This window comes from Azolla caroliniana, unplaced genomic scaffold, assembly GCF_043228905.1.
Source record: "Azolla caroliniana isolate FFs.n. ecotype wild unplaced genomic scaffold, voAzoCaro1.0.p SCAF_5, whole genome shotgun sequence".
NCBI lineage: Eukaryota > Viridiplantae > Streptophyta > Polypodiopsida > Salviniales > Salviniaceae > Azolla > Azolla caroliniana.
In genome coordinates this window covers 2,562,876-2,582,216 of record NW_028230440.1, presented here as the reverse complement: position 1 = coordinate 2,582,216, position 19,341 = coordinate 2,562,876, and the positions used below count along the sequence as shown (strand labels likewise).

Below are 19,341 nucleotides of genomic sequence, written 5' to 3'. Positions count from 1 at the left end.
ATACCCTCACCTTGTTGTGCTCAAAGAAACCATATGTAAGACCACTTTCTAACATTTGCAAAAATGAGGCCATCATAATGTGGTGTTGTTTACAGGATGATTCACACCACCAACGTGCTAGTAACTACAACACTTTAATGTAGTTCCTTGTGGTTATTTCAATTGCTATAAGCCCTTCACATGCTTGTTCTTACACTAAGTTGAGGAGGTTGTTGAATAGCCCAACACACCGTTGGCTTGGTTGTGAGGAGCCCCTTTATTTATCTCACATATTTTGATGATCTCTTCACTTAATGTTGGAGCTATTGGGTAGAGCACCACCAATACTCAATCCTTCTTTGCTATTATACCTTATATGTACATGCCCTCATTTTGTTCATCCTTACCCTTTCCCTTTTGTATATGGTTGGGTAGCCTCCGGTTTGTGTATTTTTACACTAACATCCATTCTAATTTGGCATCTTTGGGTAGAGGTGAAGCATACATTTAAAAGTGGTTTCATGCAACGAGAAGCTTTTGTGTGGATCAAGGGAGGGAGGGAAATGTGTAAGTAATTCAGAATTTCATCCATTTATGATTGTTCTACACATGCCAAGATCTCAACTTACTAGAACTGTCACTTTACGTTCATGTGGATGTCCCCTGATAGCTCTCCATCGTCTCTTTTCATTTGTATTTTAATAAAAGACATCATGCACTCGTGTCCCTTTATTAAGCTCAAACACGTGTCTGTTTCTTTCTTTCAAGGTTACTTATTGCATACCCTCGCTACATGTGTGCATGCATCACTCGATTCTAGGGACGACTTTTCAATAGCACTCATGTTTGGTTGAATGTAGGGTGATGGAAAAGAAAAGGAAGGCATTAGGACACAAGGGGCACCCCAAGTCTTTTTCTTCTTCATGTTTGTGTGGGGGCGGGGGGGGGGAATGCATGTACATATATGTTTGATCGTATGTACATTCATGTATACATACATACATATGTATGTATGTATGTATGTATGTATGTATGTATACGTATGCAATGTATACATACGTATGTATACGTATGCAATGTATGACCAATACTAAATCCAAAGGTATCTATCTATCTATCTTTCCTTTGTTTAAGTTTTGCTTTTACTGAAGAGAAGGAGAAAGAAAGAAAGAAAGAAAGATATATTAACGTCTTCTAAGGCCAAAATTGGCCCATGAGACAAAAGGTGTACAACAAAAATGGGATATTTACCCATTCATCGAAAGTAAAAATAAAAATAAGATAAAATAGAGTTTAAGCTAAATAGTTCTAAGAAAACAACAAACATGTTCTATATAAAAAACATGTTCTACAATGAGAATGATTCTATACTAGGCCTAATTTCATTTCCATCCAAGTCTCTCGAAGAGAAGCGGGGGGTCAAAGGGTTGCCATGATGTGGATGTGGCCCGTGGTCCCCATGTAAGAGGTACCCCAACCATAGCTTCGAGTCGACGTAGCTCACGTTCCCTTATCTTCTTAATCTTTTCTACTCCACGTTGACTTGTGTTGAAGCCCAACATCCGAGGACGTTTGGTTGCTCTTTGTATTTCTGCTTCCTTAAGGGAGAGGCCGAGCGGCATAAGTGTATCCACATTCATCGTCTCCCCATGTTCCTGAAAAATTACACTAGGTACATGTTGATGAGTAGTAAAAGGGTTATGATTAACACTTTGTAGTTTATCCTCCCTATGTTATTTTAGCTCTAAGATATACCTACCTAGTCTCTTTACACTCGGGGTATCTAATAGTTTGGAGAGGGTGGGAGAGGGTCCTAGTATGTCTTGGTATTCCGCCCGTATCTCGGCATAAGTTGGGCACTTGCATGTGAAGTGATACTCATCCTCTATCTCTATGTGGCATAACCTACATAGCCTTTCCTCTCTAGGGACTCTATTAGCTCGACCATTCTCAATCTCAAGTTGGTGAGATGATATCCTAAGTTGTCCAATGGCCACCCTTAGTGCATTTGATAAGAAAGTATCTAGGTATCTTGGTCGTGTAATAAACCCTAACTTAGAGAAGTGCAAGAAGTGTTCCTTATAGTACACCATTTTAGATGGGAGTGGCTCTCGTGGGGTGATCCATTTGTATTGAGTGTAGATTTGCCATATTTCTTGGCGTATCACTTTATTACGATCTTCACGAGAGATTAAAGTTTGATCAGTCCCATGGTTGTACTTAAGGGGAGGTAGGTTATTAATGTCTATGAATGGCATAGACACAGACAGAGCAAAATGGCTTCGTCTTCCTCTGCTTCCTCATCTCTCAGCGCCGTTGCTTCGCTTCTCGTGAAGCTATGGCAGAGCCGGTGGCTCGTTCTCGTAGCCTCCTGCTGGCTCCAAGCTTGTGCAGGGATCGGTTATGCTTATGGGAGCTTCTCTCCTCTCCTCAAGTCGACCCTTGGCTACAACCAGAAAGAGATCAATCTTTTGGGCAATGCCAAGGACATCGGCGATGCCATTGGTCTCATCTCTGGATACCTTATCGAGATCCTGCCCACCTCTGCCATCATCGCCATAGGTGGCCTAGAGAACCTGGTAGGCTATGGCTGGCTTTGGTTGATCGTCACCGGCAGAGCTGCTGTCCTCCCTTACTGGGCTGTAAGATACTTCCTGTTAAAAACACTGCACTTCATGCTTTATAATTCATCTCATCATCATCATCATCTTCTTCTTCTTCTTTCTTCCTAATTTTTCTGCTTTTTTTTCCTCTTGTCTGATGGTTTCCTTTCAACCTTTTGTATGTGATTTTCACTGTATGGTATAGTTGTTTAGACTTGCTCTCTGCATTCTATCTCATAAGCAAATCTCAATAAGTTTTATGTTTGTATTGTGCACAGCTTCGTGAGAAAATCCAAGAAAACATACACACATAGAGCTTGGTAAGAAATGACCACGAAAGCTTGCTTATATGCATACATCATGTGAAAGCTTCATGTTATATCTTTCGTGCATGGCTATGAAGGAGTTTATATATACACATCATTTGAAACTCTTAGAGATAGTCATAGAACGCCTCATCCCCAACATGTTTATGAAGAAAACTTTACTGTTTTCTGGTATAAAATAGAGGCACTCCTCTTCTCAAAATACTGATAAGCCTCTTTGTGTGATGCAAAGTGCTGTAATTTTGTCATTCATTTCCAAAGAGAAAACGTCTAACTGTGTTATTTCTTACCACATTCTAACGTAGGTGTGCATTCTTATCTTTGTTGGTACAAATGGGGAGACATATTTCAACACGGCCACATTGGTAACAAACGTTCGGAACTTCCCCAAGAGCCGAGGCCATGTGGTGGGTCTACTCAAAGGCTTCACGGGCTTATGTGGTGCAATTTTTACACAGATTTACACTACTTTCTATGCTCCCGACCAAGCTGCCTACCTGTTTATAGTTGCAGTCGGCCCTGCTATGGTCGCGTTCTTCATGATGTTCATCATCCGGCCTATTAAGCTCAAACCTGGGGACACCAGTCGCTCAGAATCAATCGGGTTTGTCTTCATTTATGCGGATTGCCTTGTCCTTGCAGCCTACCTTATGGGAGTGATGCTCTTGCAAGACTTTGTCACAGTAAGTTTCGAGGTCAGCCTCGTGATCACAGTGGTGCTTCTCTTCTTGATTTTCATTCTGCTTCTTACGCCTCTCGTATCGTGGTATGTGCGGAGGATTTTCCCCGTGGCCGCAAACCCCAACACACCCGTCTCTGTACCCGATGTAGAAGAGAAGATGGAGATCACGACACCTCTTATAAGTGAGGAAACGGTGCCTGTGTTACAGGGTTTTACAAGCCATGACTTGGGATCGGACCTATATAAAGGGGGGAACCGTGGGGGAAGCTTTACAGGGTCGGTAGACTTCAGTGAGCTGGAGGATGAAAAGCCCTCTGAGATTGACCTGCTCCCAGAGCCAATGAAAATGAAGAAGATCACAGAGATTCGTAATCGCATTGTCTTCGCCACGGCTGAAGGGGCAGTGGTCACAAAGAGGAAGAAGGGCCCTCGTAGAGGAGAAGATTTCACACTGAGTCAAGCATTTGTGAAAGCTGATTTTTGGTTGCTTTTCTTTGCTTTGATTTGTGGGTCTGGCACTGGCTTAACAGCTATTGACAATATGGGACAAATGAGCCAATCACAAGGGTATGAAAACTCAAGTGTTTTTGTCTCCATGATTAGCATTTGGAACTTTGTCGGTCGCCTCATCGGAGGTTCTGCGTCCGAAGTTATAGCAAGGTGTCTCCTTATTTCTTTTGCACTTATTTTTATAATTTTCTTTCCTAATTGCATGGGGGGATTAAGGTTTCACATGAAAATCGCCCAAGGTGAAAGATGTCAACTTTCGAGTAGATAGGAGAATGGGAGGGGTTTTCATTCAATTTGGTATCAATAAGTTAGATCAGCTACAAGAGGAGTTTTCCAGACTCAATTTAAACCTGAAGGCAACGACTCACATGAAACTGTGCATTCAATATCATGAAGTTTGAGTTTTAATAGAAACTAAAAAAATGACCGTATTTTCTAGTTTTCCTCGAGTCATTTATACAAGGTAAAAGGTTTTGCATGAAACCAAGCATTCATATGAACCTTCAATTTTTCGCAACTAATTTAAATTACCGAGACATATAATTAGTTATACAATTGTTGCATTCTTGGGAAACTGTTGAGTTTCATTTTTGCAAAATCATAGACACCATTTCAAGTCTGGAAACCCAAAATAAAGAGGCATCATGCTGGGTGTAAACTCCTGGCCTGTGGCATACAAATAATTTTCTTATCTCTCCACATTAGAAGAAACCACCTAATCCTAGTGAAAGGATTTGAGCTTGATCCTGGGATATTCCATAACTTTTGCAGAGGTTATGGGCTTCCTCGATCATGGGCAATGGTGATGGCCCAACTGATAATGGCTGTGGGGCACTTCCTCTTTGCGATGGCATGGCCAGGTACATTGTATGTGGGCACATTACTCGTTGGGATAGGGTATGGCTCGCATTGGGGCATTGTTCCACCAATCGTCTCAGAGATATTTGGAATGAAGAATTTTGGCGTGCTCTACAACTTCTACATCATGGCTAGCCCTGCAGGCTCTCTCTTCTTCTCAGGCTTCTTGGCAGGGTACTTGTATGATTTAGAAGCGGCAAAACAACAAATGCTTATATCTGCTTCGAGTGTATTATCATCGAGCGATTCAACCACATGTGTCGGGGCAGTTTGCTTTCGGAGCACATTTCTTATAATGATGGGCGTGTGTATTTTTGGTAGTGGTTTGGCCTCAATATTCTCGATTCGCACTGCCCGAGTATACAAGATGCTGTATGGAAAGCCCACAAACAATGGGGAGAATTGAGAATGTGGCATGGGATTGGTTATGTGTAGCTGGGAAAATAAAGGGCAAATTGCCTTGTAATTGTTTTATTTATAATTTTTGTCCCCCATGTTAGCGAACAAGCAGAGAAACGCTGAAAAGGCACAAGAGGGGACACTTTTGAATGTGATTGAAAAGTTCCGGATGAGATAAAAAAGTTAATCGATATGGGTTGTAAAGTGAACTTCGCTTTCACAAGGTTTTTGTAGGACACAATTCTACAAGCGAAGCTAAAGTGAACTTCGCTGTTTGTAGAATTTATTTGTATCAATTGTTAAGAGTTATATCAAATTTTAAGTTGAGTCTTGCATTGATATGAGAATGTTTCTTGTAGTCTTGACTCCCTTTTTGAAAGCTTGGAAGTAGATTTTTGATATTATAAGTTCACTTATATCTGAAGACACCCTATATGGAAGTATTTTTATCTATACTACATCCGTGCTACACTATCTTCATATAGTTGCTTCCCATGACTAGAACGTTATTACAATCATATGGATTGCATATGTGAATATCATTCCCAATTTTTTCTTTGGTGTAAGTTCCACTTTAGCTACTCTTTAGTTATGATCATACCCTCAACACACATTGTGGGTTTTTACTCATAATTGATTATATGGAAGATTAAGTTAGCTTCTTCAAGAAATCTCTTCAATAATCTCAACTTGATTATGTACATCGTAAGGACATTCCTATGTATGTTCATATGTACATATGTATTAATGCATTTATGTATGTATGTACGTATGTATTTATGCATTTATGTATGTATGTACGTATGTATTTATGCATTTTTGTATGTATGTACGTACGTATGTATGCATTTTTGTATGTACATATGTGGCAACTACTTTAGGTTGGTAGTGACATGATCTACATAAATAAAAAATATTTGCTTGAAATGTATATTGATCAAGTAAATGTCTCCGCCGTACAAAACTTATTACAATGAGACACTGAGTGCTAAAGCAAAATGTGAAAGCATTGCTTTTACACATCAAAGAAGAGGCTAACAAGTTTAAAATCTATGCAACATGATGAATGGGTAAATACCCCATTTTTGTTGTAAACCATTTGTCTCATGGACCAATTTTGGTCTTAGAAGACGTTAATATATCTTTCTTTCTTTCTTTATTAACAATTGGCAATGGTTCGGTTCGTTTCAAGAGTGTCCAAACCAAAGCGTTTAAAATTTTTGAAACCTGAACCAAACCACAAAACCGTTAAAACTGAACCGTTAGGTAAAAATCCAAACCTCTAAAACCACAGTTTCGTGGTTTGGTTTCGGTTTTCAACTTAGGTCAAAATTCAAAATTTAAATATTTTTATTATTTCAAATTTTAATTTTTCAAAATTTTAAAGATTTTTGCTCAAATGTGAGAATTAGGCTTAAAAATGAAAAGGTTGTTTTAAAAATTAAAAAAAACTTTTTTTTTATAATATTTAAAAACCATCAAGCCGTTAAAACTATTAAGGCGTTAAGCCGCAGTTTCAAGGTTCGGTTCGGTTCAAACTGAATCATTGCCGATTGTTACTTGCCCTTGAAAGAATTACAAACTTAATACAAATAGTTGTTCTAGGACCTAAGTATTGAAAAAGAAGTCAACAATTGTATTATTATTTTTGCTTTGTTACATGGTGTCATGTTTGCTTCACAATCAGGCGAGATAAATGTGCACTAATAGTATATTAGTTTGTTACATGTAAAATCCTCCAAACATGATAGAAACATGAAAAACCCACAACCACGTAATAGCATTAGATCAAGAATCACCAAGATACATTTTTTTGTACTAAAATATAAAGTATATACCAATTGTTACCATTGCATCACATCCGAACTAGTATATATGTATTATAACCCTTGGTGGACTTACCACTATCATTATTGTACTCATATTTAAGTGTGTTTCATTCTATAGAGTATAATTCTAAATGTGTATTTTTTTGTTGAATAAACATTTGTCATGAATAACGGTTTTGCACACATTATATCTTGGCATTTAACCATGAAAAAAATTAACTTGAAAATCATAAATATCCTACTAATCTTGAAAAATTTCCAAGATAATGATATATATATATATATATATAGTCAACTTGCATGGGGAAAGTTATTGCCTAGATAAAACAAAAATTAGCAAGCTTCATTTTATGGTAAATGGTTTTAGGATAACTGTATCCCATCATTTTCTTACACATGGTCAAAAGTGGGACTTGAAGATATCATTATTAGAGCAGAAATGCAAGAGAAACAAACCTTATTTTTGTAACCTAGAGTAAAAAAAGGATTGTTGCCTAGTTCTAGTCTATTTAGTGAATATTCATTGTCTCTAGGTGCCAATTTGTATCTATGGGTGCAAATAGAAGAACTTGTCTCTATGGGTCAATTTGTATCAATGGGTTAAATGTAATTGTTGAAGAACTTTGAGCCATCCTATTTAAATTGCTGAATTGCAAAGTTCCTACCTCATGTAAATTGGTAGATTCAAACAATTGTATTTAAATATCTTTCATATTTTAAGTGGAGGTTAGTTTCTACACACACTAATCCTAACCTCAATTATTTACATTACCACCACTACAACTACTTTTGGAGCTCTTGTGTGGTGGTGGCATATTAAGAGGTTTGGTTTCTACTCTAGTGGTAAGCTTCGTCTTCTTACATTAGTAGTAGTAGTAGTAGTAGTAGTAGTAGTAGTAGTAGTAGTGATGTAGTCGTAGACTTATAATGTCTTGTTAGGGACCCATGTGTCCTTATACTAAAACGCAAAATTGCCAAATGCAAGGAACTCATGTCCTTAGGTGTTTGGTGATGCACCATTGACAACCTGTACAGGTTATGTTCTTACATTGCTGGAAATGCGGCATTGCTAAAAAACTCATGTACATGCTATCAAACCAATGTAGGTGAGAAAACTAACAATGTCCAATATGGCTTCTAGAATGGGTGAGCAATAGGAATGTACCTCTATGGCTTTTACCCACAGCATTAACGATCGTGTAAATTGCAGAGATACTGGAAAGCTATAACTTTTTCTATATAAAACAGCTCCAAATTTACACTCACCTAGACACCGTCCCTCCTATTGATTCCAAATGCTTAAGGTTACCTACCCATAATTGAGTCCAACATAACGTAATGGATCTTCCTCTTTTCTTAAGAAGGGGCATTTTGAGACTGTCTCACTCGCCCCACACAACTCATTCTAGTATTACATGTTAAAAAGAGGTATTAATCCCCTCCTGGATATGGCTAACTAAGAGCAAAACCCAGACCCATGTTAGATTAATTGGTTTTCTCCCCACCCCATCCTCGCTCTCATCTCTGTATTACAAATTAGACTAATCCTAGAAAATAGATGTTATTTGATAACGTGACAATACTGTTCATCGACTATGAAATTACAACGTCCATATTCACCCGAGGTCATACTGCAGTTTTAAAACTATAAAGTGCTTTCACTATCCACTTTATTACAAGAAAATGCATCCTCCAGAAGATATTTGGAAACGCAAGCATCGTCCACAGAGTAATAACTACCAGTTCATCCACACATTACAAGATAAAAGGCGTGCATCATAAATGATACTATATATTAAGAGCAGGGGATCATGTACCAGATCCAAGCACTATTTAAGATGAATGTAACACACACGAGAGTATCGTTTTGTTTTGTTTCGCTCATGCTGAGAATAGGGTTGAGGGTTTTGAACATCCAATACCCAAGCTGTTTTGGGTTTGAGGGAAAAGCAAAGACAATTAATAAATTAAAAGTTAAAAAACTGACTGAAATTGCACTGGTAAATAAAAGAGAGGCAAAAATGAATATGTTAAATTGTAATGGCTGTTAATTGAGTGATAGTGATACGTGAAAGACATGATAACATCCATCATCCATCATCATCTTCTTCTTTTAAAAATTAACAAAAAGCGGTAGGAGCGCCCAAAACAAAAATAATAATAAAAAGCAAGGAGAAAAAGAAGAAGAAGAGGAGGAGGAGGAAGGTGTCAGTAGTATAGTTAATGAGGGAAAAAAGAAAGAAGAAACGAATAAATAAAGAAAAACAGAGGGAAGGTGGTACGACGGATAACGGGAGGACCTGACGCGTGAGTGACTGACGTCTTCTGTTGGGTTGGCGGGGGGGGAGTTTCGCCGGTCGCTTTTCTGTTTCCGGGGAGGGGGGGGGGGGGGGGGGGGGGTCCACAAGTGTTAATTAATTAATACGGGGACACGATATTTACCGGCAGTTTTTATGTGGCTACGGGAAAAAGGACGCCAAAGACAAACTGCGTGACGACGATGACGCTGTCTGTGGGCGGGCGAGCGAGACCCCCCCCCCCCCAATACATATTTGCGTGTCCCCAGAGAGAGAGAGAGAGAGAGAGATTTTTGTTCGCCTGCCTTGTACCAACCACGTGGGGCAGATGAATAAAACTCTCACTCTACCTTAGTCAGGGAGAGAGAGAGAGAGAGAGAGTTAAAAAAAAAGGAAGAAGATGAAGAATAATAATAACCACCAAATGCCCTCCCTCCCTCCCCTGTTCGTCAAAACAAAAACAAAAAAACGGCAAACATCGGGCGGTTGGTTAGTTAATTCCTCAAAACAAATTTGCCGGCAAAAGATTGAACTGCCTGCCTCGCTCCCTCCCGTCGTCCGTCCGTTCTTCCTCTTCCTCCTCTTCTTCTTCTTCTTCTTCTTCTTCTTCTTCTTCCTCCTCCGCCGTGCTGCTGCCGCTGCTCGACGGTCACGTCACTCAACCAACTCCCGTCACTCACTCAGCAGCAGCTCCACCCCTTTCCTTTCCTTCTGCTTTTTTTTATTTTCTTCTTCTTCTGTTTTTCCTCCTCCTCCTCCTCCTCCTTATTCTTCCTTGGGTTTTTTTTTATTCCTCCTTCTCCTTCTTTCTGCTGCAGGCCAAATATCTCCTTCGCCATCAGTACCATATCCCAATCTGCTCTTCCGCCCCCTCTTCAAATCCAATCCTCTTCTTCTTCTTCTTCTCCTTCTTCTTGCTCTTGTTTCGTGCAGAAATCTTCTGTGCGATTCTCTTGAAGCTTATCAGCTCCCAACTCAGCAGCTTCCATGGCGTCTTCTTCTTCTTTGTCTTCTTCTTGGCTTCTGTAGGCTCACTCAATTTCGAATTGGCTCTCCGAATTATCTCCGATCTTCCTCTCTGGAGAAACCTAGGAAGATTCAGCAATGAATTTACTCTTGCCACACCTTCCAGTGCTGACCATTCCTCATCGTCTGCTACAGACAGACACTCTGCTAAGCTTCTTCGAGAAGCAGATCTCGCCAAGAAAGGAGAAGCTTTTCCTGTGTCACCTTCCTCCTCCGTCATCACTGTTATCTCTGATGGAGCACCTTCAAATTCTGGCATGAATCGTGAAGCTGCTGTAAAATCCATAGTGAATGCAGAGGTCGCCTGGTTCGCTGTTGCAGAAGATTGCATTATTTCTGTACCAATTTGGCTATGGTGCAGCTGGCTTGACACGACCTCCTGAACTGTTTGTATCCGTACATCTTCATCTTCACCTTGAGCTGGATCTGTTGATCTATTATTGATGGCAATATATCGATCAGATTCAGGAGCTAAACTGCATGCTGCAGGTGGAGAAGACCCCAGCCTATTGCTAGTGTTTTCAGCAGCATGCTGATCTGTTTCAGGGCAATAACTCCAATCTTTAGGTGGAGGAGATCCCAAACTACTAGTGTTTTCAGCTCTGGATTCCGTACTGGTCAAAGATTCATCCGACACGTGTGAGCTAGAATTGTTTAGTTGCGCAGATATGGTTTCTTCAGAGAGGACATTGTTGTGGTGTACTCCATTTTTTCCAATGTCTACATGCAACTCAGGCCCAGCTATGGTGACGAAACTCTTTCCATCCTCCTGTGGGGAGTCAGATTCGAATGAGGGCTCATCCGCAGAAGAGAGGGAAAGAGGAGATATTATGGGTATAGCATCTGCATTGGCAGGTCGAAGAGTGTCTGATCGCTGCATTAATCCTTCACCTTGCTCACAATTGATACTCTGGTTGTCATTCTCACTTGTCATATGTAGAGCTTTATCCATCGCTGCTAGGGGAGAAGAAGAAACGGCCAAAGGCTCCTGATGAATGTCAACGCCTGCCATGGAATCTGTCTTAGCAGAACCAGCAGTCATCTTCTGGCCTTCACGCTCAGTATGATTTCCTTGAACATCGACACCTGTTGCAACTTCCGCCAGGGAACCTGAGGTAGCAGAAGCACGGAAATTATTCTCATGGTATTCGCTCTCAGGCAGAACTAATTCATGATCAACAGTGATGTCCATCACTGCAGCTGCTGGCGACAAAGCTGTGGTTATAGGCAGGTCGACTTGCAGATGATCAACATTAATGTCTACAATGTCTAACTCCGCCATAGCTGAGCTCCCAGAAGAAGAAGAAGCAGACACGACCATGTCTGGTAGATCTTGGCGACGTTGCTGCTGCTTGTTGAAGAAATAACAGACAACCGCACAGTCATCCACCTTGGAAGTCGGATATTTGAGCCTCCATGCTCTCACAGCTGTTTCTACCAAAGCTCTCGCAGCTGTGGTCCGTGTTGGTGCCTCCCATATCGTCTCCACCACCTCCTTGTTGCTTAGAACGTCCCAGATCTGCACCACAATACACAGACAAAGCTCTGTCAGACGAATTCCCTGGAAACACTGATTTTAATCTTCAAAGGCCACCACAAATGCTCAGCTTTAGTACTTACTCCATCGCTGGCAAGCACAACGAACTGATCTCTTTCTGTTACTCGAGCGTACGTTACCTCTGGCACTGCGATAAGACCAAAATCCTTGAGACAGAAGTCGCCAAAAGCTCTGGCCATGGCGAGTCCAGGAGAATCATCATGAGGAAGCCATACCCTTGCCACTTCTGGCTCGTCTTCTAAAGCAAAAACTCGTCCTTTACATCGTTTTATCCTCTCTGCTTCCACTGTATAAAATCACAGATTAACTTAGATCCATAGCCATCAACGTAGGAGCTGCTCAAGGTGCGAACACCAATAAAACAAAGCAGGCATCGCCAAAATATAAGAACCAGTTACGAGAACGGAAGGCTCGCTGCTCAGAGTGGAAAAACCAGCTAAATTGAGGAGACAAGGATATGTTGTACTTACATGGTAGATTGGGCTTTAGATCTACGGTTAACTGGACAGCTTCGACTCTAGAATCATCATCAACGCTTAATGTTCCAAGAACAGCCCGAGAATCCCCAACATTAGCAATCAGCATATCTCGCCCCTGAAAATTAACAAATCATTCTCTCTCTCTCTCTCTCTCTCTCTCTCTCTCTCTCTCTCTGCAATCATGGAAGCTTCATATACCTGTAGAAGCATCGTAACAGCAGTCGTTCCGCTACAGAAACTGTCTATGGTGGGATGAGACTTGAGCTCCTTGTCCATGGAGTGATAAGCTCTCGTAAAACAGTCTCTCCATGCTGTGAACCATTTCTGATGTTGTTCTTCAAGTACCAAAGAACGTTCCGTGGTAGGAGCAGATGCAGAACCACATATAGCTGTTGTGTTTCGTTCGTCTGCTAATTTCAGTGCAGAGATCTTGGAAGGCAAGGCATCCCTCACTTTCCTTGCAACTAGGTGACCGAAAGGTCCATGACCATCAAACACGCCACAGAAAGTTGTGTTCGCGCAAGAACTGTCGAAATTCTACAAAACATGAAAGCAAAATACAGCATTTTCGTAGAAAGTTAGTAGTAGCGGACATTGTCTTTCTTCCGAGAGCGCAAAGGATGAAGTAGACAAGAGTCTCTGGATCTACGAATTTCTGCAGCAACAACGGGAAAAGCGTCGATTGTGATTCATGAGATAGAATTAAGCTTACCTCCCACACAACCATGGCGTCTTGATTTATTCCCTTTCTCCCTTGCTGAGTAAAGACGCAGGCGTTGCTCGTAGAGCCATTGGAGCACATTCTTCCAACTGTTCTGTAAAGAATCTCGTTGCTTCTGGCTTCAGCAGCGAGTATCTCCATAACACGCCTCTTCTTCTGTTTCCCTTTAAATTTGCTTCGTCTTCGTGGAGAAGGATCATATTCACCGCAACAAGCAACACAATCATATTCATGAGTACTAGAACTTCCATCTATGATATGAGAAAGACATGCTCCCATTTCTACTCCACCTTCGGATTATCAGATCAGACTTCTGAGTTGAAGATTAATGTAGGAAACAGTTTGCTGCGAACTCCTCACGCAGAAATTATAACATATATTCCCACCATAGCCAAAATTTCTGAGACCTGAAAGGTCGTCACTTCCCTCACGAATAAATAAATCAGGCATAAACTATTTTGTTTAAGTACTTCATTTCTTGTCACAGAAACTAGAGATCCTGCTGCAGAAGATGTAACTGGTTCCACTAATTCTGTGCCGCAAGTAGAGCTTTAGCAGCAGGTATACTTTTAACAGGTTTCCATTACTTACCTCTGTACAAACCCCCTGCAAGGGAAAGCTTAGAGAAGAAGAAAGGAAACATTAAACGGGGGAAGGGTGGGCGAGGTCATGATAAAACTCATTAATGGGAGGAATTAAGACGGAGAGAGAGAGAGAGAGGAGTTTGCAGGAGGATGAAAGCGAGACCGAAGGATATAATTGTAACAGATTGTTTTCCACAGATCTCTTTCTCTTGTCAGATATTTAGTGTGCAGGCCTTGTAGATTTGCAAGCTTCCATACATTATTCTTCGAAACGGTGCTGCCTGCTAGCTTTCTGTGAGCAGGAGTAGCAGATAAAATGTAAGCGATGGTGGTTGTGCTGGTACACCCATGCAGAGAGAGAGAGAGAGAGAGAGAGAGAGAGAGAGAGTACATAAATCAGACTAAAGGAGTAGCAAGAAAGGAGATGAACGACTAAGCTTCTCTCATCTGTGTGGAGAGAGAGAGAGAGAGAGAGAGAGAGAGAGAGAGAGGGAGAGAGGGAGGGGTATGTGTGGTGTGTGTGTGTGTGTGAGAGTGTGAGAGTGTGTGAGAGAGTGTGATAGAAGTGTATGTGTGTGTGAGAGAGAGAGAGAGAGGGCTGTGTGTGTGAAAGAGAGAGAGAGGGGTAATGTGTGTGTGTGTGTGTGTGTGTGTGTGTGTGAGAGAGAGAGAGCGAGAGCTCCCCTTCTGCTGCTGCAGACCTCGACTCCCGAGCCCAAACGTGAGTGATAATAAATTTGAATGAAATATACTTGATTGTTTGTTTGTTTATTTATTTATTTCTCAGGTAATTTACATTATTCTTTATTTATTTACTATCAAACAATATTATTACCAACTGCAACTGTGTTGTAGTAAATTTTGAATGCTCGTCGTCGACACACACACACCACACAGGTCGTCATACTTGGCATGTTCCTAAAGAAAGCGAAGATCGACAGTATATGTAATGCATGTATGCATGTAATCTAGACATATATGTATGTAATGTATGTATGTATGCATTAATATAGACATGTATGTGTGTTTGTGTATGTATTACCTATGTATGTGTATTTGCATACACCTCGCTCTAGAGTGGTAAATTGTAACGTCACTCTTCGATTGCAATCACTGGTCACGTGCCTACGACGTTTCAAAGAATTGTTGGGATACCCCCAATGTCAAAATTCTTAGGGGTTTCCTTCCCCAACCACTCTTTGAATAATCCTAAGAGTGTTTCATTGTTTTCTCTAGACTCTATTTGTCCTCCATTATATGCATCATATTGTACGAGACTCTGCTATAGAGCAGCAAACTGTAACGTTTGTTAATCGGATATTGGATTACTTGTTGAGGCAATAGTGTTTTGTTATCTACATCTTTTTGCATATAGTATTCCATGAACCAAACTTGCATTCGCATGAACAATAATATATGTGCATAGATTCTTCCAGATGTAGTGTGATATTTGATGTTTTACTATATTGTATGTTTTTTTGTCCATTTAAATGTACACCCAAATACTTGGAAGTAACCCTAGTTTTTCATTTATCTCCTAAATGCTTTTGAGTTTCTACTATGTATTTTCAATGTCGTTAACTTCTCATAAAACCCTTTAATGCCTTTTGCCAACACCCTTTGAGTGATTGATTACTCTGGGTGTCTTAGCAAGTATATTGTCAATTCATCCCCTTTTCCTCAATTGTATGTGGTATTGGAGCTTTTTTATATTGAGTTCTAACTCTTTTGACTGATTCGACTCTACAATCATAACTTAAAAGGAGATCTACCTATACTCTATTTTCAGTCAAGCTTTGTGAACAACACATTGTCCTCGATCAAGATGCTTCTGTCTATTGAAGTAATCAACAATACTATCTTATTATAGTCTAAATTTTCAATCAAAGCTTTGGTAAGAAACATCAAAGAACATCTTCAAACATATTGAAAATGGAACACAGCCACGTGACACATCCTTTAACTTAACGTGCTACTACATTAAGGCCTTTTTGACAAAACCCTCGCCATTTCAAGAAATAAATCTTTGGTAATAGGTATCTTCAACATCCTCATCAATATGTACATAAGACATTTCCATAAAGGATCACATTGGAGACTCGTGACTTGTGATATGAAAACCTCAACACTTTTCCCTACATCCTCAACTACTACACTATAGAGGTTATGAATGTCTACATGTTATGACATTGATAGTTCACAATTTTAAATAATGTGAATTTATAGAGCATATTGACCATAGTGCGAACATCCAAGCATAGTCTTTATCTTTTTCAATGTTATGAAGAACCAAATGTACTAGAATAAGCCTCACATAACCAAAAAAATAAGGTTTGCTCCATTCTAAACAATGGCCTCTTTTTAATGTAGGACCACATCTCGGATATGACACGCCCCAACATTGTTTAGAACAAGATTGCATCTTTCTTTCTTTTTTTCCCCCAAAAACACAAGATTGCATCTTGATTACCAAAAGTATGAAAATTGCCATTACGGATTTTGATTTGGTCCACCAAGATGAAAATGCCAAAACAACTTGGTAATATATATATATATATTATATGCCCCACTCCATAATGATATTAATTTAACATTGACTTGATTGTTGAAATTTTTTATTTATCTTAAAGAATTGTAAATGACGTAACAACTTGGTTGAACTTAAGCATGAAGGCCCCGATCCACGACAATAACACTTTAACATTGACCAAATGGGCACCTTTATAATCCATGATTGTAATGCCTATTAAGCTAGTTTCATGCATATATTTCTCTATTTCACTAACTTCGTATTGTCATAACTCCATAGAATAATGGTGTTGAAACTCATTCCTCTTTATATTCACTCAAACATTGGGAAAAGCACACATTGTTGCACTTATGATGTCACAATATTTTGGAAAGGCATTGCTCTCATCCAACTTTATCACCAACAGAGTGTCTAGGGCCATTAGATCGAGGTTACCTTTTCCACCACGAGGCTTTACATGACATACAATCAACAAACCTAAGAAAAAATTGAAAGTCATGCCACTCCTTCAACGCACCCTTGTGTATGCCACATCACCCACCTCAAGAAACCATATCCATATGCACATTAACATTTAGTGACTTATGTAAATTGGGTCCACTACCCTAAAGTTTAAAGCCCAAAACGAAAGAAGGGTCCACTTTAAAGTTTATTTTTGTCAAAACTACCAAGGGCCACTATAGCATTGATGAGTTGGGTGCAATCGTTATGTAAATAGGAGAGCTACACTTCCCTTAGCTATATGTAGCAACTTTAAGGTGACATTATCTTAAATTGCCTTATTTTTCCACATATTATTTTAATTGAAGATGGGAGAAGAGTCAAGACTCTCCTTTTATTTTCAAAAAGTAATTTTCTAGATTTGAACATGAATCTTTAAAACATTTATGGAGGAGTCTTCCTTCGATTTGGACTCATTCACACATAACGATCCAAATTGGCAAAGATTTGTAAAGTGTAAGATGACTTTCAAATATGCTATTGTGTATGTAGTTCCAACGAGTTGAACCACAATTATAGGATTCCATTGAGGAAAAGTTAAATAAGTGTGAACCGACTTTTGAATATATGAGTATGAATATGAATGAGCGTATGTGGTTCAATACAAGCTATACGAGATTATTAAATGGATATATATATATTATTATATATATCATATTATGGGCCATAGTTCAAGGAATTGTCTAAAAGTAAAGTGGTTTAATTGTTAAAATATAATTATTGAAGTTACTAAAGCAAAGGTTGGCTTGGCTACCAACAAAGCCAACATCGACAATAATCTACATTATTCACGAATTAAAATATTTGGATATTTTATTTGCATGCTATTCATTTTCATTAATCATTAATGAGCAACATTAATTGTTTATGCACATGCATGTCAACGTGACAATTTCATTTGATTGCATTCGTGTGTAAGTCATTGCTCTTGGAAAAAACAAGATCTTGTTATGTCGCCGGGTGCATCCTATGATGTTGATTAACATTATCAACATGATTAACAACACATTTTCAGAATAGTCACGAATATGATTACCAATGAAGTTTTTTTTTTATAAGAAAACTATTCATAGATTGTTATTATAGAAGAAGGATCAATTTCTTAGTAACATGGAGCGTCTCTAAAATTTCTTACGAAAAAGGTGGAAAGAGTTGATGCTTCTTTTGAATAGATTTGCTCTTTGTGCTTATGTGACAATCCTTTGTTCCAAGTTCCAACCATAAACATATCAATTCCTCAATTCCTAATATACCCCTAAGTAAGATGTTAAGGTTTTGCATGTAACATACTCTCGTTAGGCTAGTTTGGATATTTGGATTTTTACGTGCATTGATTCTAACAATCTCCTACCAAAGGACAATAAACCAAGAGAAAGAAAACTAAACTAATTATGCCATTAGATGCATCATATATACCTCCTAATTGATATACATAAAACCATATACATTTCCCATCTCATATCTAGCGGACAAGCTACATAAATAACAAATAATGCAACATTGTGATTTGTGTTAGTTCATAGTTGTGGCAAAAGAAGGTTATGGATAAAGCCATTGTGAACTCATTGATGGTGTTGTCTATAATATACACATTTTCCAAAGTGATTAAATATATTGAACTTGTCTTATCCTCCTTCGTCTCAGAGCTAAGTTAGCCCTTTCCTTGAACCAATGTGTCTTCACGTTTCTATGGTAACCTATGCATAACGACCTATTTTTCCATGATAAACTATGGTCATTCACTAAGTCTTTCCATCACATTGTGCCCAAACTTGTGTAGTATGTGCACGATGAAATGTAGGTGAGAGGGGCAAGAAAGAGCGATTGAGGTAGGGTGCCACTCACGGTACCATTGTCATCCTTCTTGGTGATATAGAGAATAGTTTAGCCTTGAAATAATATTCACACAACTACCTTCCAATATTTTTAGTATTTGTGTCTGTTAGTGGCTATTTTGCATGGTGCGAAGATCAAGAGATTCCTCATTAAGGCAGATCAACATACATGGCAGAAACTCACAACATTGACATAGAATGAGCACCAACTCTAATGACTTTGTTGGATGAACCAGACTTCTAGTGTCTCTTAGTGACTATTTTGCATGGGGCAAAGATCAAGAGATTCCTCATGAAGGCAGATCAACATAATTAGCATAAACTCATGATAATGGCAAAGAAGAACCACCAACACTAATGACCTTGTAACCACATCTCGTGTATAATATCAACGAAATTCTACTCTTCAAATGTCTTAAGAGGTTGTGTTTGTTATTGGTTATTTTGTAAGGTTTGGAGATTGAGTGATTCTTCATTTAGGTCAATACATAAAGCTACAATTTTTGTTGTTCTCACCGAACCAGCCATCAACTTTTGTATTGCTAATGATTTTATAATACCAAGGTGTATCTTTTCTTTGGAAAAATAAAGCTACAATTTTATACGATGCACTTGAAAATTTGA

At 39.2% G+C, this 19,341-nt stretch overlaps 2 protein-coding genes across 2 annotated transcripts; one reads left to right on the top strand and one right to left on the bottom strand.

The window, feature by feature from the left end:
• The first annotated feature begins 2,247 nt into the window (after positions 1-2,247).
• Positions 2,248-5,696, top strand: LOC147863616 (protein NUCLEAR FUSION DEFECTIVE 4-like). The gene is made up of 3 exons (XM_087319344.1): positions 2,248-2,621; positions 3,214-4,250; positions 4,872-5,696. The coding sequence occupies exons 1-3, from the start codon at positions 2,256-2,258 to the stop codon at positions 5,362-5,364; spliced, it is 1,896 nt and encodes a 631-aa protein (XP_087175470.1). The 5' UTR covers positions 2,248-2,255; the 3' UTR covers positions 5,365-5,696.
• A 4,592-nt stretch (positions 5,697-10,288) lies between these two features.
• On the bottom strand, positions 10,289-13,546 carry LOC147863615 (uncharacterized). Its single transcript, XM_087319345.1, has 5 exons — positions 13,259-13,546; positions 12,745-13,083; positions 12,538-12,661; positions 12,130-12,353; positions 10,289-12,028 (listed from the first exon to the last, which is right to left on the bottom strand). Exons 1-5 carry the CDS (start codon positions 13,544-13,546, stop codon positions 10,322-10,324), a joined length of 2,682 nt encoding a protein of 893 aa, XP_087175471.1. The 3' UTR covers positions 10,289-10,321.
• Between the last annotated feature and the right edge of the window lie 5,795 nt (positions 13,547-19,341).